This window comes from Mixophyes fleayi, chromosome 3 (assembly GCF_038048845.1).
Source record: "Mixophyes fleayi isolate aMixFle1 chromosome 3, aMixFle1.hap1, whole genome shotgun sequence".
Lineage (NCBI taxonomy): Eukaryota > Metazoa > Chordata > Amphibia > Anura > Limnodynastidae > Mixophyes > Mixophyes fleayi.
The window spans coordinates 169,007,112-169,028,662 of record NC_134404.1 but is presented as its reverse complement, the minus strand read 5'-3'; the positions used below and the strand labels follow the sequence as shown (position 1 = coordinate 169,028,662).

The 21,551-nt window shown below is 41.2% G+C and overlaps 1 protein-coding gene across 1 annotated transcript in view; it reads left to right on the top strand.

Moving 5' to 3' along the window:
- Positions 1-21,551, top strand: part of LOC142143202 (uncharacterized) — a 91,372-nt gene that overhangs the window by 16,030 nt on the left and 53,791 nt on the right. The window contains exon 4 of the mRNA XM_075200915.1: positions 2,230-2,296. Coding sequence (XP_075057016.1) covers positions 2,230-2,296 — 67 coding nt within the window. The remainder of the gene's footprint in view (positions 1-2,229; positions 2,297-21,551) is intronic.

Here is a 21,551-nt window from a genome sequence, read left to right as displayed (position 1 = left end):
GCGTGCACCTGAGCTTGACACGCCCTTACTGTAAATTGATTATTGCAAAACGGTCCTTCCCCGCCCTGTCACTCCCTGAAATTTTAGGCAGTAGTAAGTGCCCTTTGCACTCAAAAGATGCTTACTTTGATTGCAAACGACCACCACCCTCGACATTAAATCAATAGCATTCCCATTTAATAGACCAAAATTTTCCTTCACCGCCAGCAGCCCCAACAGTAAATGAATAATATTCCCATTTAATAAATAGACTTACTTGTCCCTCCACAAGCCCTAACATTAAATTAATAGTATTGCCATTTAATAGACCAACATATTCCTCAACCTCCAACAATAAATTAGTAACATTCCCATTTAATAACCATACATATTCCTCTCTGCCAGCTCCAACATTAAATTAATAACATTCCCATTTAATAACCATACATATTCCCCTCTGCCAGTCCTGACACTAAATTAATAATATTTCCATTTTGTGAGATATGCATTTCCCTATGAGCCCCAAAATTAAATGAATAGCTTACACATTTCCCCTACCTTTAATAAAGACTATTATTGCTAATAACCTCTCCAACCCCCAGCTCCTTAAATCTTACCCTTGTTCTCTCCAGTCACCTCTCCTTCCTATTTTCTCCAGCCACCTCTCCCCCAATATTTTCTCCAGATATCTCTTCCCTACCCATTCTCTCCAACCACCTCTCCCCCATTTTTTCCAACCTCCCCTACTCCAGTTTCTCTAGTCCCCTCTCCTCCATTTTGTACAGCCCCCCCGACCCCCATTGACTCCAGCTACCTCTCCTCTGTTTCTCCAGCCACTCCTCCCCCATTTTATCCAGCTCACCCTCCCCTGTTTTCTCTAGACACCTCTCCTCGATTTTCTCCAGCTCCACTCCCCCGTTTCTCTATCCATGTTTTCTCCAGCCCCCTCTCCCATTTTTTCCAGCCCCTACTTCCCCGTTTTCTCTTGCCACCTCTTCCACAGTTTTCTCCGGTCACCTTTCCCCCCTTGTTCTCTAAAGCCACCTCTCTGCCCATTCTCTTGAATTAATATAAATACCTTCACTTCTCTTCTTGCTCACTTCTCTTCTTCTTCTCGGCTCCTCTGTACTGACAGCGTTCCGACGTCATGACTATGCTAAGAGCCAGGCTTCCTTTCTTCTGTTTCCAGGCAAGTACACATCCCTGCCTGAAGTCAGCCAACCAGCAACCAGTGCATAATTCATACCTCCCAACTGTTCCAATTTAGGCTGGACAGTCCCGATTTGAGGGCTATGTCCCGCCATCTCGATCGGGAAAGAATTGTCCCGATTGGTGGGAAAGTTGGGAGGTATACTGTTCATTGCTACTCAGCATGGTAGAGCAGCGGTAAATGGGTGCCAGAAATGGTGTTTGGAGGGGAGAACTGGTCAGCCTAGCAATTCAAGAGTGCTAGGCATGCTCTGGGGTGTGACCATGTCCTATAGTGCCATGGCCACGCCCCCATTGTACCATGGTCATGCTCCCATTGCTCAGTGGCCAGCCCCCAATCCTGCTGCCAGTTCCACTCACAGCAGCTATCAGCATCCACTCTGCATTGCACTGTCAGTTTAGATTAGGAACACGAATAACTATCATGTAGTAACTGGAAAAGAGAGGATATGGGGGGATGAATCATCAGCAATTGCATGTGATAACAATTTTTTCTTCCACTGAAGCCATCCACATCTATTTATTTAGTGGTCTTTAAAACTACATTTGTGGAGGTGTCATTTGGAATTTAGTTAAGGAGGGAGAGATGCTGGAGAATTACACAGCACATTCACATATGCCCAATAGCGCTGACTTTTACAAACTCGAACATGAACAAGGAGACACTGTACATACTATAGCAAAGGTCAGTCACATTGCACACTACACATATGAATATACTTTGTGCCTTACTTGTGCTATACTTGCACCAGCACAAAGCAATGACTTAAGTTAAACTTTATTGAAAAGGGTTGATTTACATTTCCAGAGTGGTGTACATTTCAGGTAATTTTGCCAAATCAGGAATACCCTTTATATATTTGTATTCTCCTTCCCTGACCACTTAAAGGAGAACTCCAGTTTCCAATAATACTTTACAAATCACTAAACCCCACACCACAGGGACTAGCTCCCATAGGACCCAGATGTGAGCAAGGCTGCCTCTGTGTTTAAGTGCTCAATTGCTGTGTCTTGTCACCCATTGTGTATTGATCCCCACAGACCGGGAATATTTTACATACTCAGAGAACACACCAATGAGAGTGAATGCTATTGAGTTAAGTGACAGGTAAATGGCCAGACACTGGTGATGGTAGGGGTCGGGTTAAATCCTCCCTTCCCCGCATTTAACTTGTTGGGAGAATTTTAAAAAAATGTTATTTTGAAACTCAAAGGATAGTTCAATGCCCTTTGCAAAATTTACTCACTTCATATTTTGCCACATCCATATACTTGTCGTTCAAAAATGCAGTAGTAGTACTTTTGAGATTATGTTGCTCTTTATTCAATGCATAAATGACCATCATTGTTTCTTCTGCACAACTGACATTTTTAGGTTGTTCAAGAACCGGACTTTAGCAAACACTCATCCAAAATGAAAGACCATCTGGTTTCTTCTTTCTTTTTTGGAGTTTAGAGACTTTGTCTGGCATGAAACCAGCTTCCACAAGCTCAATAATTTATTTAGTGACATTGCAAATGATTAGAAAACACATTAAGCAAGTTTTTGGCTCTATTTCACAGCTTGTTTGTCACTTAATGGATAGAGAATTAGAGATGCAATTTAGAAGTAAATAATGGGAGCTATAAGGCTCAGCAAGAAATAAATGTAGGTTCGTTTACAAAGTCTTGGTTGAGTACTGCCCAATGACTTGCATGTGGCTCAGCCTAGTGGAATAAATGATTGGTACACAGCATGATAGCTTTTACGGAGAAAAGGGCAAATAGAGGAACAATCAGATCAAGACAAAAATTTATTACATTATTTGCAGTCAATTGATCTTTCCTTTGCACATTTTTCTCCCTGAAGAGAAATGTTATGCCTATAGTCATGACCAACAGTTTTGAGAATTACACAAATATTATTTTTCAGAGAATCTGCTGCCCTTATTTTTTATGATGGCAATTTGCATATACTCCAGAATGTCATGAAGAGTAATCAGATGAATTGCAATTAATTTCAAAGTCCCTTTTTGCCATGACAATGAACTTTATTTCAAAAACAACATTTACACTGCATTTCAGCCCTGCAACAAAAGGACCAGCTGACATCAAGTCAGTGATTTTCTCATTAACTTAGGGGAGAGTGTTGACGAGGACAAGGCTGGAGATCACTCTGTCATGCTGATTGAGTTACAATAACAGATTGGAAGCTTTAAAAGGAGGGTGATGCTTGGAATAATTGTTCTTCCTCTGTCTTCCATGGTTATCTGCAAGGAAACACATGCAATAAATAATGATGATGATCATTGCTTTGCACAAACAGGGCTTCACAGACGATATTGCTGCTAGTAAGATGCACATAAATCAACCATTTATCGGATCATCATGAACTTCAAGGAGAGAGGTTCAATAGTTGTGAAGAAGGCTTCAGGGCACCCAAGAATGTCCAGCAAGCGCCATAACCGTCTCCTAAAGTTGATTCAGCTGCTGGATCGGGGCACCACCAGTGCAGAGCTGGCTCAGGAATGGCAGTGTGAAGGGTCGCTCTTCAGGCATTACATTACTTAGTTATTACGATTTACCCCGGCTAGCTGGTGGGTATGGGCAACCCATACCAGAGGACCGCCCCGAATACACGGGTGTTTAACACAGTCACCTGTAGACAGACTCTAGTGCAGTGGTGTGGTGCAGTGCAAAGAAATATTGGGCGCCAGGCCATCTCAGTTCAAAACAGGAAAACACTTTATTGAACTCCTCTTCTCCTCCAGCACAAAAGAGCATAACAATTGCATGGTAAATATTACATGATCACTTTAACTCCTCCAGCTCAAAAGAGCATAATGGTTGCAGGTAAAGATTATATGACCACTTTAATTCCTCCAGCACATACTTTGCAGCAGAAAAATATTTCTGACAGTTCACGCATCCGATATTTTAGGTACAGTCATTACACAACATCAGCAGATCCAATCATATATACAGACAGATGGTAGGCATGGTCCAGAGGTTCTCGCACTAAACTTGTGCTTAGTGAGAGAACCCCCTACGTCAGGTACCCTGCTTCTCAACTTGCCATACTGCCTTCATGCAGTGACCCCCCTTCAAGTATGGGGGCTGTTTCCAAAGGGGCTCCTACCGGTGCTGTACAGAGTGTTTCTCCATTTCCAGGGACCTCCCCTCATCTCTCTGCTGAAGCTGCATTTACTATTTGGGGGAACACTTTCAAAACGTTTTATAGCTGCTGCATATCCCTGTTGTCAGGGATCTCCGCATGACTTTATTTTAGACATATACTGTCTTGCTGACTTACAGTACTCCCCTGGATGCAGGGTCCAACTGTACTGTTACACATGACACTTTTCCTTATGCTTAGGACACTTGAATAAGTGTAACAGGGCATCTGACCATGCACTCTCTCCCCAGGTGCTAACACTCATCGGTACTCTATTCAGGGATTCTCTTTCCACCCTGCTGTCGTACTGACGTGCTTCCGTGGCAGTTGCCACTCACTCACCCCTATCCAGAGTCTCTGGCTGCCATCCATCCAGGCCTTTCTCTCTCACGCACACTTTTTCAGCAGCTTCTCCTCTTAAGGCTCTACCTTCCTGCTGGCCTTTGTAGTGGGGGACTCTCCCCCTCCTGCCCACTGTCATACATGTGTTTCATCACTCCAGCCACTCTCTATCTGCATTACTGCCTCTTCTGGGGTACCCCTAATGGTGGGGATCCCCCTCCGCATGACTGTTCCCCACATTAGGGCTCCCTTGCTGCCCTTAATCAATAAGAACTTTTACTACCCTCAGAGGGATCTGTTAGTGCCAGGGCCGGTTTTACCGCTAGGCAACCTAGGCAACTGCCTAGGGCCTAGCGGTCCCCAGAGGGCCCAGTCAGGACTGGCGGTGAGCGGGGTAGGCAAGGTAAAGGAGCGCTCCCCTCCACCTGCCATCCCTCTTTGTCCGCCGACATACTAAAATAAACTGTGGCCGGAAACAGACTTAAAAAAAAACAGTCATGTGATCGCGTGACCGGTCCCGCCAGTCTCTCCTCCTCAGTCAGGGAAAGCAGAGAGGAGGAGAAACTGCCGGGACCTGTCACGCGATCACGTGACTGTTTTTTTTTAAGTCTGTTCCCGGCCACAGTGAGGACTAACCGAGGACCTGTGCGCTGGAGAAGAAAGAGGACAGGAAGACCAGAAGACAGAAAAGAGGAATACAAAAGAGAAAAAAACAGGGAAGTAAAACAGAGGCACATAGGGTGAGGTGATAATGAAGGGGCACAGAGGTGACACAGGGAAGAGGCACAAAGGTGACACAGTGAGGGGGCACAGAGGTGACACAGTGAGGGGGCACAGAGGTGACACAGTGAGGGGGCACAGAGGTAATACAGTGAAGGGGCACAGAGGTGACACAGCGAGGGGGCACAGAGGTGACACAGTGAGGGGGCACAGAGGTAATACAGTGAAGGGGCACAGAGGTGACACAGTGTGGGGGCACAGAGGTGACACAGTGAGGGGGCACAGAGGTGACACAGTGAAGGGGCACAGAGGTGACACAGTGAGGGGGCACAGAGGTAATACAGTGAAGGGGCACAGAGGTGACACAGTGAGGGGGCACAGAGGTGACACAGTGAAGGGGCACAGAGGTGACACAGTGAGAGGGCACAGAGGTGATACAGTGAGAGGGCACAGAGGTGATATAATGAAGGGGCACAGAGGTGATATTGTGAAGGGGCACAGAGGACACACAGAGGTGACACAGTGAAGGGGCACAGAGGTGACACAGTGAGGGGGCACAGAGGTGACACAGTGAGGGGGCACAGAGGTGATATAATGAAGGGGCACATAGGTTATATTGTGAAGGGGCATAGAGGTGACACAGTGAGGGGGCACAGAGGTGATATAGTGAGAGGGCACAGAGGTGATATAATGAAGGGGCACAGAGGTGATATTGTGAAGGGGCACAGAGGACGCACAGAGGTGACACAGTGAGGGGGCACAGAGGTGACACAGTGAAGGGGCACAGAGGTGACACAGTGAGGGGGCACAGAGGTAATACAGTGAAGGGGCACAGAGGTGATACAGTAAGAGGGCACAGAGGTGATATAATGAAGGGGCACAGAGGTGATATTGTGAAGGGGCACAGAGGACACACAGATGTGACACAGTGAAGAGGCACAGAGGTGACACAGTGAGGGGGCACAGAGGTGACACAGTGAGGGGGCACAGAGGTGATATAATGAAGGGGCACATAGGTTATATTGTGAAGGGGCACAGAGGTGACACAGTGAGGGGGCACAGAGGTGATATAGTGAGAGGGCACAGAGGTGATATTGTGAAGGGGCACAGAGGACGCACAGAGGTGACACAGTGAGGGGGCACAGAGGTGACACAGTGAAGGGGCACAGAGGTGACACAGTGAAGGGGCACAGAGGTAATACAGTGAAGGGGCACAGAGGTGACACAGTGAGGGGGCACAGAGGTGATACAGTGAGAGGGCACAGAGGTGATATAATGAAGGGGCACAGAGGTGATATTGTGAAGGGCCAAAAGTGGCAATAAATGGGCATAGTGTGATGATTAAGGGACAAAAGTGACAAGGGCACATCCTTGGATTTATGCGTATTATTTTTGCAAACAGCTTAATAAGTATTTCTGTCCTGACTTAAATACTAATTAGGTTGTTTTGACCCAACTACTTAAAAAACGGGACTGCTCTGTAATTATTTAGGGGTTTTTCACATGTTAAGTACGCCCCAAAGATGCAAGCCACGCCTCCACCTCCTTTGGCGGCGTGCCGCCGCTGTGCAGCGGCACATGCTTTCACTTTCACTTAACTATAGGGGTATATGGTAGGCTGCAAAAATATAGTTCTATGGATTGTTTCAGGGAGGGGACCCAAAACCAGTATCCTGCCTAGAGTCCTATGAGGTCTAAATCCGGCTCTGGTTAGTGCCATCTCGCGGCACTTATCGCGCCTCCCTACTTTATTGCCCTTCCAGGCACTACTTTCTGAGGGCACTGTCCCTCTACAGGGGTCATATATTTATTTTGCATCTCGCTGCGCTTGCCGCCTCCCTCCTCATTTGCCGGGGACCCGGGACCACTACCTCCCTCCTGGGTCCCAGCTGCCATTTCACTGCCTGGATGGCGGGAAGCCAGAGTCTTTATAGACTCTTGCTCCCACCTGACCACGTCTGTCTCCCAATGTGCGGCATCCGTGGCCACGACGCCAACCAAGGAAGCGTCATCAGAGGGCAGAGCCGCCGACGCTCTATTATCCCCCTCTTAACACAGGCATCTCCACTATGTCTGACTAACTACCTTCATCTAGACACTGTTGCACACTCAATCACCCATCCACACCTGACTCACACAGGCAAGTGACACTTCAAACCAGCAAAATATGCATATTAAACATGGAAAATCCCATCATCAGTTAAGACATGTCAAATCACATAGCAATAGCATTATACGGCATCATAGTATCACATAAATGCAACATTTCAAAAATGATATAACAATTTTAGCAAATACAGTGACATGCCCTGCTCCCCCTCTTTTGAGGTGCACTCTTGACCACATCTATCTCCAGATGTGTGGTGTCCGTGGCCACGCCCCCAACCAAGGACGCGGCACTCGCATCAAAGGAGGGCAGAGCCTAACGGTCGCCGACGCTACATTAGGAGGCAGGAGTGAGTGCATCTGCAATCAAAGTGAGGCGAACACTTTTGGAGCATGGCCTGGTGTCAAGAAGGCCAGCAAAGAAGCCACTTCTCTCCAGGAAAAACATCAGAGACAGACTGATATTCAGCAAAAGACACAGGGATTGGACTGCTGAGCACTGGAGTTAAATCCTTTTCTCTGATGAATCCCCTTTCAGATTGCTTGGGGCATCTGGAAAAATGCTTATCCAGACAAGGAAAGGTGAGCGCTACCATTAGTCATGTGTCATGCCAACAGTAAAGCATCCTGAGACCATTCATGCGTGGTGTTGCTTCTCAGTGGGCTCACTCACAATTTTGAACACAACCATGAATAAAGAATTGTACCAAAACATCCTCCAAGAGCAACTTCTCCCAACCATCCAAAAATAGTTTGGTGATGAACAATGCCTTTTCCAGCATGATGGAGCACCTTGCCATAAGGCAAAAATTATAACTAAGTGGCTCGTGTACATGGTCAGGAAACTCCCCAAGACCTTAATCCCATTGAGAACTTGTGGTCAATCGTCAAGAGGTGGGAGAACAAACAAAATCCTGCAAACTCTGACAAACTCCATGCATTGATTAGGCAAGAATGGATGGCCATAAGTCAGTGTGGCCCAGAACTTGATTGACAGCATGCAGGGCGAATTGTAGAGGTCTTCAAAAAGAAGGGTCAACAATGCAAATATTGACTCTTTGCATAAACTTAATGTAATTGAAATGCTTGTAATTTTACTTCAGTATGCCATTGCAACATCTGACAAAAAGGTCTGAAAACACTAAAGCAGCAAACTTTGTGAAAGCAAATACTTGTGTCATTCTCAAAACTTTTGGACATGACTGTAGCTCTGAGAGTGCAGGCCCAAATTATACTTAGTGGTACTTAGCAAAAACTAATAACATGTGTAGGTATGTATTCTCATAAATGGTAAATTTGCTAGTTGATAAAATTATGGAATCACTTTACAAAAACTAAACATTTTGTCAAACAAAGTATAAAATCCAAGGCAACATTGATTTTTTCTCTACATGTTGAGTAAATCTAGATTTGTTTTTAAACTTGGTAACTAACGTGATATATCCACACGGATAACATTATATAGCTGATTCAGGTTTTAACAAGACATTTGATATGTATGACATTAAAATCATATAGAAAATGAGTTTGGATTTGATGAAGATAGTAGAATGGACAAAGGTTTGTCTAAAGGAAGGAAACGGTGTTTTACTCAGTAGTATAAACTCAGAAGAAGGGGTAAAAAAAAGTGTAAGGATTTATAGCAAATAGAATAATAGACTAAAGTGTGGGATCCTAAATTAAATACATCAAAATGTAAAATATTTCTTGTGGGGCACAGACATCCAAAAGTACAATACAAAAAGAATGGTGGTGCAATATCAAAAACAACAGAGGAAAAAAGATATAGTTTGAGATATGAAAGTAAGCAAGCAGTGTAAACATGCAGTGTAAAAAGTTAGTTGTATAGGATCATTATATTTCCACACGTACAGTTCTGGAGGTTCTATTTCTAAAAATACATTAATAAAAGAAAACAGAAATCAGAGAGGGGCTACTGAAATGATGCATGGGCTACATATGCACATAACTAAATGTGAAAAAACTTCAAAACCTGAACATGTAGGGCCTGGTTCAAGTGTGTGGAAGTCAAATAATTGGATGAAGTAAACAAAATTGATTAATATTCTTTTATTGTGTGATTGCGATTAGTACGCCACATAATATGACGCAATCGCAAGGGATAATAACACACATTTACATTTGCACTTACACTTGTAAATAATACACATTTATTAAGGTTCCAATCCACATTTATTTATTAGTAAAATGTAGATTATTTATACATAAATGATAATATATTAAAAGTATCTAAGGCTCATGATATAGGAAATGTATCATGTTTAGTGTCATTTTGATCTGCACATTGCCATCTCTAATCCGCTACTTTCAGCTTTGCGATCGCTTCCTGTGATCAATAGTTATGGAAGATAATGATCTTAATGAATAAAGATTGAATGATCAAAATGACATTGTGTTTTAAGTTTGTTTAGAGCTGGTTTGGGTCAGTTTACTTAAACAACACATGTGTTCAGCAGTTGGGGGTGAGGTGGTGACTCCTTATCAAAGGAATCCTTTGAATTAGCCTATGAACTGCAGGCAACTGTAACATCATTAACCCTGAGCCAATGAAGACCCCTAGACATGATGCTTGTGTACATAGTGACATCATCAGTAGTTTTTTATTGTACTGAAACTGTATATATATGCAAGCCTCTTCCCCAGCTGGCTTTCTGATCCTTACTACATATGACCATGACTGTATCCCCTGGGCCTGGGTGAAGCTAGCAAAAATGTAATGTATTCAGTGTTTTTTTACTTTCCTGCTTTATTGTAACATCTTTAACGCATAATAAATGCTTGCTGTAAATCCTGCTATATTTTGCAATTAGATATCCATGTGTTTTGGAACCACTATAATTGCATTGGACAGTGTTTTGGGCACCGCCACGACTCACTTCCGGGTTTGGCTCGGCATCCCAGCCGTCGTCATGATGACTGGGACGTCATTTCCTTCTGGTCCCGGCCGTTGCCTAGGACAGGTTTTGATTGGCTCTCATCTGTTTATAAGGCAGGAAGGGACAAGCCCTCCCTGCCGGTTATAGTTCCTGCTTGCTGTATACTTGCCTGCTGTGCCTCGTGCTCTCTGCTCTATTCGGATTCTGATTGTTTACCGTTGCCGACCCTTGCCTGAATATTGACTACGTTTGTCTGCCTGTGCCCCTCGATTTATTGCCTGGACTCTGACGCTGGCATTTTGCCTGTGACCTCTGACTTTGGCTCGTCTACTGGATACTCTGTTTTCTGCTGGCCCTTGACCCTTGCTTGGACTTCACTCCGCTGGTTGCTCCTATACTCTATCGCTGGGTTCTCCCCAGTCAGTGCACAACTCACGACCCTCTGTTGTCTGCGGCCAAGTCTGTCCCCATCACTAGGGGCTCCAGCGAACACCAGACCTCAGAGCAGACTACGGGTTTTGCGGTGCTGGCTGTTGTGGTATCTAACAGGGATAAAATGCCTTTAATAAGTGCATTTTTTAAAACTGCATAGAAATGAGGTATTCGCACGTTCCGACATTCAACAAGGAGCGGATGTACAGTAAATATATGTCTTTTGTTAAATACAGGTCAAGGGCACTTTCCTCTAATCGACAAATGCACTGATGGATATGTCTAATACATATATGTAAAATAAAGTCCCGAAAGAGTGCACAGAAAAAAAGTATTCAATGAGTGTCACCTGTTAACAATGCAGTCCTTAATTACATAACATTAGAGAAAAAAACAACATTTATTTTTCTTTTTTTTCTCATAAAATACATTTATGAAGATGTTATGAATGTCTACTGTACATAAAATGTATTTTTACAGTTGCTCTTGCAAACACATGATATAGCATGCATATGCGACCATCATCACTAGTAATAGTCACTTACACCTGACCTGTAGCTGGAACAACTGTTACGACAGAAAAGCGTGTCCCCTCCACTGGAATGACCTCCCACACTCCATCCGTTTGTCCCCTAACTTGTGCTCCTTCAAACGGGCACTCAAAACCCATCTCTTCCTTAAAGCCTACCAGTCTTCCACCTAACCCTCTCTCCATGCTCGCTCCCATCCCCTTGCTCCTCCTCTGTTGGGGTGCACGCTTGCTCCCCCCCCTCTGACTCCCTTTGTGCCGGCTGTCTGTTTCCCCTCCCTTTAGGATGTAAGCTCTTTTGAGCAGGGCCCTTCTCCCTCCTGTCTCTCTACCTTCTCTTCTGCTCCTACTCCATTACATCTGCTTTGCCTGGAGCCTCTGAAGTTTTGGTACTAGTTGTTTATTGTTCTGTACTGTTATTCCCTGTACTGTCCATTGTTTGTACTGTGTTCGGCGCTACGGAAACCTTGTGGCGCCTTATAAATAAATAATAATAATAATAATAATAAGAATACCTTTAAGATGTCCAAAACTTGAATTGGATGTCACTGCATGGGCTTGACCTTGGCATGTTCTTACTGGACATTGACTATGTACATATACGATATCTCTCCCCATTCTGACCATAAAATTGTAGGCTGCAGCAAGGGTCCCCTGCTCTCAAAGATGAATTGGACGCTGCTGTGTTCACTAGCATATGATCTGGTTCTGGGCATACACAGAGAGATTTTAAGCAAAATACATTGCGTATTGGCATTAGGGTCCTTAATGAATCAGGACGTACAGTATAAAGGGTAAATCAGAGATCTTTAAAATACAAAACTACACATAGATCAAGAAATTTATTAAAAAATGTTTTAAACATTAAAATTGCACTTACATATAGGTGATGACAACAGTGGGACATTTGCAGATGGTTCCCCACCAGCATAGTGTTCCGGTAACCTATATAGACATGTTGTTTAAGCTTTAATGCAACTATATTCAGTCTCTCCCTACACATTTGTAAAGCATTTTTGGATATTATATTAGGTAAGATTTTTTTAAACACATTTCTGTGATTAGCAACTCTCCCCACCCATACTCTCTATGACAATAGCCAGTGGGGCAGAACATATTGGCACAAACATATTACTATTAAGGCTTAGTAAATAAACATATGCAACAAAGGGACAGACAAAATGGACTTATAGGCTCTTTTCTGTTGTTAAAGTCTATGGGCCTGATTCATTAAGGAGCATAAATAACGATAGGTTGCGTATGTTGCGTAGAATCGCTCTGCACATGTCCAGAACTGAAGCATACGCTAGAGAATGCAGCAGCATCCAATTCAACTTTAACCGCAAAGGAAACGTATGACAAATTACGACTTTGGGTGAAATGGGGTGGGGAAGGGGCAGAAGCAAGGAGTCAATGTTCCGTAAATGCGTTCCCCGGCAGATACATGCGTTTGAAGCTCTGGTGCATGCAGAAGTGCGCTGTTTTTCAGGTGTAAGGTTTGCACCTTTTCAAGGTCAAGTCTAAGTCATGGATGATAGTGGTGACCAAACACAGCAAACCAACACACCTGCACACACTCATCTCATTATACAACAGTATATAAGACCAACAGCAGGAGATTACTATGGTGCCATTTCTTCAAAACTGTGCTTTTTCGCTGACAGGTAATATTGTACATTATATTAGAGGAATGTTCTACCAAAGAGGTGGGTGCATTCCTTAATATTTTACTTGCACTTCATAGGTGTACACATGTTTGAAAGTGTCTCTGCTTTTAAAATCATTTTTATACATTTTTAACATAGTAATTGTTATTGTAGCTAGCACTAGTGTGGGAAGTACATATTATCCTGGTTGACGTCATTGTGAGCGGGCTGTCTTTTCTAGACGCCATTCCCGGGATTGCAGATGGCCATCTGTAGGAGGAGGTGGTTGTCCAGTGAGTATCATCTTTCCGTTTTGTCTCTCTCTCTTTGTGGAGACCCTCACCAGTACATTGGCATAGAATTCTTGAAGGTTTGAAGGCAGCCCATTGCTCCTTGATTCCTCATCTATGTGTGTTACACATCACAGGTGACCTCCACGATGTGCTCCTCTTTATCCACTTTATTTTCATCTTCAGCTAACATAGTGGATGAAAATAAAAATAATAAAAGCATTTATGTTTTACTCCATAACATCAATGTTTTTGCATCATATTAGTAGATTTCAAAACATTTTCAATATTTTTGATTATACATTGTTTTAATAAAAGTTGGTGTGTAAATGTGGGGTCATCTTTTATAAAAAATTAAAAACTTATTTTACTATATAGATTTAAAAACCAGCATATCTATGTCTTGAGTGGAATTTTAGCTAGGCATCCATTTGAAATCTCTAAGGGATCTCCTTTGAAAATACTCAGTAATCTTGAAGACTAGGCCCAGATTCTACAATAGGCTAGCTAGGTTGCAGTGTAAGTGCAAAGGATTAAGGAGTTTTATTTGCATTTAAATTGACAAGTGCTAAAAATAGAATTGCATATTTTTTGGGAAAAAAACTATTGTTGTTCATTAGTCATTGGAATTCTTTATGGATGTATTGTGAACTGCAATTTACCGCAGGGGAATAGAGGAGTGGTTAGGGGGGGCTATCTCCAATGTCAATCCACTCCATGTCCTGCACCAACTGCACATCTATACTAGAGAATGCCATGGTCTCCAGGGGACTGAGGTCCAAGGCAGCTGGGGTACCCCTAGCCTGCCTGCAATGGTCTCTGAGTTTGTCCTTCAAATGATGTTTAAAGTCCTGCCACCTGTGTGAAATGTTCAAAGATAAGACATGTATAAAAATGTATTGGGCCTAAAGGTCACATACTAATAACAGAAAGCTATCCAGTACTAATAGTGATTTTGGGGTTGGGTATGAAATTCTGGCTGTCAAAGCTCAGGCAGAAGAAATCCCAACACAAAAATGCCTATAAGGACCAAATGTATGCAGTTATATTTCCGACACAATGAAAATGTAGACACGCAATAATCTGAATTGAGACATTTTCAACAATGTTAAAATGTTGACTTAATAAATTTCAAAAAGGATTATTTCCCAACAATAGGAACACTTCCGACAATGTTAAAATGTTGACATAATAAATTCAGACAAGGATTATTTCTTGACAATAATAAAGCTGTCCACCAGAAGATCAAGAAGTTTGTTTACAACGTGCACTGAAGCTCACTTTTAATCTTTATTTCAGGTAATGTCCGTTAATTAAAACTTAACTTTTAATAAATTCCATGAAATACCGAATAGGTACTGCTATTTCAAAGTCAAACTACGTTCACTGTTGCTGCTGTACCAAAAAATAGGTACTGATATTTCAAAGTCAAACTACGTTTATTGTTGCTGCTGTACCGAAAAATAGGTACTGCTATTTCAAAGTGAAACTACGTTCACTGTTACTGCTGTACCAAAAAATAGGTACTGCTATTTCAAAGTCAAACTACGTTTATTGTTGCTGCTGTACCAAAAAATAGGTACTACTATTTCAAAGTCAAACTACGTTCACTGTTGCTGCTGTACCAAAAAATAGGTACTGATATTTCAAAGTCAAAATACGTTTATTGTTGCTGCTGTACCAAAAAAATAGGTACTGCTATTTCAAATAGACAACAATTATCCCCTAAGGGATCCCCCCGGCGCTAATAGTCAATAAAGAGTGGATTCCAAAATGAAAAATGGAAATAAGTAGATGACCCTGCAGCTAGAACACGGTTCACCAAACCGTTAAATCAAAAGAATGCACATTGTAAGTCCAGCGCTGGGGCACCCACAATACAGATATTGCTCTATTCCTATCATAGGATACAATTTTCGATGAAGCCAAATTTAAATATTGAATTTGAAATTTTATTCATACACCATCTAATATAACAAATATATGAAAAATCTGAAATATCCTCAATTTGGAATACAAAGCATCACATAAGTTGGTAAGTTCCACTCAATATATGAAACAGAATATATTCCTTATCTCATGAGATCGTTGCAGAGAGGAACAATTACCTACACCTTCTATATATTCATAACAGGTGAGGCCAATCTTTATATAGATGAAGATATTCTTGCATATGGATCCAATATGATACAGATACCCAAATAATAATTAAAAATTAAAAAGTATACATTTCCAATATCCAGAAACCGAATACATGCATGATTCAAAAATTAAGGGAAGGGGAGGGATTAAAAATAGATATTGGATAATAGTAATACACCTGAACAAATAGAATGGAAAAAGTGCATAGAAAAACTTGCTGGTATTGTTGTCCACCGTATGGTTAACGATACATCCAAACACATATATGTAGAGTATATTTCCACCTATGCATAGGTAACTGTTGTCATCTATAACTCCTTTGTATCATGTATCCGCTTGTTGAACTTAGAGTCCATATGTATAGCAGTAAAACATAACCACGTGTGGCTGTCTTGTAGTGACTTATGCACTCCGGAAAATATAAAATAATAGGGCTTACCCGACTTGATCCGTGACTTAAAGTATTACCGAAATTCAAATACAATATACCGTCCCCTCCTGGATGATTTCCATAAATGGAGCGAGACGGAGTTTGCCCAGGTTGGATCTGTGATCCGAAGAGTGCGTATGACGCAAGCACGTTTTTCCGTCACCTCGTATCTGGGGATACACCCCTTGGTTGCCCAGGAACCAAAGTTTTGTTGGAAATAAACCAATTAGTTGCAGCGGAGGCTGTAGTAGGTATTAAAACACTCTCCTTTACCTCTCACTTCTTCACACAGCGCTGTGTTTGACAAGAATATGGAGAGGAACCCTGCTGACGCGTTTCGTCCTATATCCTAGGACTTTTTCAAAGCTGTTACTTCTGCACCTTTGGTTCCTATTTAAGGGATAAGTGGGCGTAATCATCCTCACACATATTAGTGTCTTAAAGTGAACTGTTCCATTATTTCTGGAAGGAAGCCAGATGACATCTGATAATCACTCCAAATTACAATGATGTATAATTCCACATAAACGTTACCCAATCGGATAAATTTAGTTATTTTTATATATTAATCCATTCCTTTTTCTAATGCACATTTCATACAACAATACATTTTAAAGAAAAGAGAGATGGACCCAGATTGAATCTACTTCACACGGGCTTAGCCCATAAATCCACCATTCTTGTGGTTCATATAACGTTTATAGTACTATACATCACCCTTATTCGAATGTTACAATAATATGTATAATATAATATATTTTCCTCTGGTAAGTATTTATTAATTTATGCAGCTTTACTGCTTTTGTAACTCGATCTGATCCTTCTTATCTTATATCTATAAACTTAATTGAACACCACATACTATTCCGTGAGCTCCTAAGTCTGGTGTTTTTACAATTCTTATAACACATCGGTTACAAGGTTGAGCCTCATTGCATTTTAAAAAGAGATATAATATCAAATAGTCCCCTCGTATAGAGGGTGACCATTTTAATCGCAAAATTCCAATGCTTCATTCGAGACATTATTTGGAGGTACACAGAAAAAATCCAGGGTGTCTTAGGATCACGGGTTTGGAACAGGTATTGCCTACTGTGAGAAAAGGGGATAGATTCCGGAGATTATGTCAATGTGAATCCTCTTGGATCTTTAAATTAGGGACCCTTTCTCCGAGAGGTTTGAATGAAGCATTGGAATTTTGCGATTAAAATGGTCACCCTCTATACGAGGGGACTATTTGATATTATATCTCTTTTTAAAATGCAATGAGGCTCAACCTTGTAACCGATGTGTTATAAGAATTGTAAAAACACCAGACTTAGGAGCTCACGGAATAGTATGTGGTGTTCAATTAAGTTTATAGATATAAGATAAGAAGGATCAGATCGAGTTACAAAAGCAGTAAAGCTGCATAAATTAATAAATACTTACCAGAGGAAAATATATTATATTATACATATTATTGTAACATTCGAATAAGGGTGATGTATAGTACTATAAACGTTATATGAACCACAAGAATGGTGGATTTATGGGCTAAGCCCGTGTGAAGTAGATTCAATCTGGGTCCATCTCTCTTTTCTTTAAAATGTATTGTTGTATGAAATGTGCATTAGAAAAAGGAATGGATTAATATATAAAAATAACTAAATTTATCCGATTGGGTAACGTTTATGTGGAATTATACATCATTGTAATTTGGAGTGATTATCAGATGTCATCTGGCTTCCTTCCAGAAATAATGGAACAGTTCACTTTAAGACACTAATATGTGTGAGGATGATTACGCCCACTTATCCCTTAAATAGGAACCAAAGGTGCAGAAATAACAGCTTTGAAAAAGTCCTAGGATATAGGACGAAACGCGTCAGCAGGGTTCCTCTCCATATTATTGTCAAACATAGCGCTGTGTGAAGAAGTGAGAGGTAAAGGAGAGTGTTTTAATACCTACTACAGCCTCCGCTGCAACTAATTGGTTTATTTCCAACGAAACTTTGGTTCCTGGGCAACCAAGGGGTGTATCCCCAGATACGAGGTGACGGAAAAACGTGCTTGCGTCATACGCACTCTTCGGATCACAGATCCAACCTGGGCAAACTCCGTCTCGCTCCATTTATGGAAATCATCCAGGAGGGGACGGTATATTGTATTTGAATTTCGGTTATACTTTAAGTCACGGATCAAGTCGGGTAAGCCCTATTATTTTATATTTTCCGGAGTGCATAAGTCACTACAAGACAGCCACACGTGGTTATGTTTTACTGCTATACATATGGACTCTAAGTTCAACAAGCGGATACATGATACAAAGGAGTTATAGATGACAACAGTTACCTATGCATAGGTGGAACTATACTCTACATATATGTGTTTGGATGTATCGTTAACCATACGGTGGACAACAATACCAGCAAGTTTTTCTATGCACTTTTTCCATTCTATTTGTTCAGGTGTATTACTATTATCCAATATCTATTTTTAATCCCTCCCCTTCCCTTAATTTTTGAATCATGCATGTATTCGGTTTCTGGATATTGGAAATGTATACTTTTTAATTTTTAATTATTATTTGGGTATCTGTATCATATTGGATCCATATGCAAGAATATCTTCATCTATATAAAGATTGGCCTCACCTGTTATGAATATATAGAAGGTGTAGGTAATTGTTCCTCTCTGCAACGATCTCATGAGATAAGGAATATATTCTGTTTCATATATTGAGTGGAACTTACCAACTTATGTGATGCTTTGTATTCCAAATTGAGGATACTGCTATTTCAAAGTCAAACTACGTTCACTGTTGCTGCTGTACCAAAAAATAGGTACTGCTATTTCAAAGTCAAACTACGTTTATGCAACTTACCGATTGCAGACACAGCGTGGATCCATTCCGCAATGGAGCTTGAGAGGAACTGCGCAGCAGTTCAGTGTCGCAGAGATGAACTGAACTGCGCATGCACAGCAGTTCAGTGTTGGTGAGGTAGGTTATTTTGACAGTTGGCTGGGGTGCCAGAATGCAGGGAGCGGCGTGAAAGAATGCAGGGAGCTGCGTGCCACCCCTGGTGTAGGATATGTGTCAGAGGACGAAAAACAAGTATCAATGATGATGAGGAGCTTAGGAGAGTTAGGGAAGAAAAGATTTCATAAGAGATCGAGTAGCTGAGTGGAAGCTTGGAGGGAAGGTGAGGGGAGGTGGAAGCAAGGAGGTAGGGGCTAGTGAAGAGTGGTTGTTCAGCAAGTAAGGTGGATTAGGGGGAACATGTATAACTAGTAAGAAGGAGTTGAAGGTTAGGAGCTACAGGAAGTCCCTTTGGTCGATTAGGTTCTGTGACCTACTTTCTTTATACTTTTCTTTTTCTCTGCACAAATAGAGAATGTCAATTACCATATCTTCAACGTGAATTGAGCTTCTGTGGCACATGCAGCTGTAGAACTGGCTGCTGGAAAGTCCTAAGGGATATGAGCTGTGGGGGCTATATTTGGGAACATGGGACAGGTAAGAAGCTGTGTGGATAAGTAAACAACTCTCTGGTATGTATTGTGTGGTTCCCCCTCATGGTGGAGCCTGAGCACAGACTGGGTGTGTGTCTGTGAATTATTCTCTGCATTATATGGTGATCACTCAGATGCTCTCTGTATTGTATTGCATTCACTAGGATGCTCCCTGTATTGTTTGGTAGACACTATGAATCTCTCTGTATTGAGTGATGGTCACTATTGGTGCCTACCATTGCGTGTTACATTGGCCTCACCTACCATCTGTGTGACTATGGAGAACAGTCTGCTAACCAGCCTACTTTTGTGTTGGCCCTGCCTACATTTGATTTATTTCACCTACGTGAATCACCTTTTAGAGGTTTTTAAAGGGACACCTTAACTTTAAATCTGCTGCTGCTTCAGAGAGTGCCTAGGTCTTTGCTTTACTTGAACCCTATTATCTTATGTTTTCACCAGTTTGCAAAATATGTGTAAATGATTTTGTTAGGCTTTATATGATTTCTTTGATTTAATGGAGTGTCCCTATTATATTTAGTGAGTACATTATATATTTGAACTGTACAACTGACACATATACTGTGTATTATATTCTACAATATGATATGATTTGGGGGTGACTGTACATTACAACATGGAGTATGTGATATTAGTATCTACCATGGTAACCAAGCAGCACATCAATTGCTTGGTTACCACGGTTGCCAACTATGATGCTACGCAATGTGATGTCAGCTCAGTGAGAGTATAGTTAGTGTCTCCAGCCCATTGCACCCAGTCACTTTCTCCACAGCAAGTGAGTTACTTGGTCCATGATTAACTATAGATCAGGAAGGGCTCTGGCTCATCAGGTACAATCAGTAATATCAGGACCATTCAAACAAGAACAAACACAACTAGAACAACTTGAAAAATGACCTGGTGGATGTTCTCGGTGAAGAGAAAATATATTGAGGTAAAAAAATGTGTTTATTGGTTACAAATGGGACAATCACATAACATTTGTAAATTGCGAATACATAGACAATTAATACAAACTTAATAAGGCAGTGATAATAATGTTACACATAAACCCAAACAGTTGTTAATGGGGAGTGGCAGTGCACCAGAAATATGAATTGCTAATCTCACATTACTGTATTCAAGTACAATATGATCTTTATTAATTATGAATAGCGTTAATTTATGAATATGGCAAATGCTGCACTATACATTAGCAAACTAATATACATTATATGCACCTGTTCATTTAGGGTTGATTTAGGTGTAAGTGTATCTGACATATTGGCGCATATGCGTAAATAAGCTATTTTTATATGCTGCTTTTTTTAGTGTAAATTTTAAGGAATATGTAGCCAACTCAGGATCAGGCCCACAATTGGCAGTATAGTATAGATGTCATTGTGCTAAAAATGTTTTGTATTTTAATGCATTCATTTATTTTGAAAAGTAGAAAATAAATACCAAAATTTCAATCACTTTTTCTGGTCCTAGTCCATCTACAGGAACCACATACATACCCACCACTAAACCCTGATGCCCTAGGCTTGTCTGGGATTCACAACACTATATAGATTTTAATTATCATCATCATTTATTTATATAGCGCCAGCATATTCTGTAGCACTTTACAATTGAAAACTGGACACATTGAAATGTCACAGTCCTGTTAAAAGAATGGCAATAAATTCACAAATAAGAACAAATCATAAAATTGGAGTTAACAAGAGAGAAATAATAACAGAAGTTATACTTACTATGACCCTGAAGTAGAAATATGTTATACCATGTACTATCCTTAGCCTGGTCACGTCCTTGCTTGCAATTGCAGAATATATGATTTCTTTGATTTAATGGAGTGTCCCTATATATTTAGTGAGTACATTATATTTTTTAACTCTACAACTGACACATATATGTTATGATATGATTTGGGGGTGACTGTACATTACAACATGGAGTATGTGATGTTAGTATCTACCATGGTAACCAAGCAGTAGATCAGTTGCTTGGTTACCACGGTTACCAACTATGATGCTCCACATTGTGATGTCAGCTCAGTGGGAGTATAGATAGTGTCTCCTGCCCAGTGCACCCAGTCACTTTCTTCACAGCAAGTGAGTTACTTGGTCCAGGATTAATTATAGATCAGGAAATGCTCTGGCTCATCAGGTACA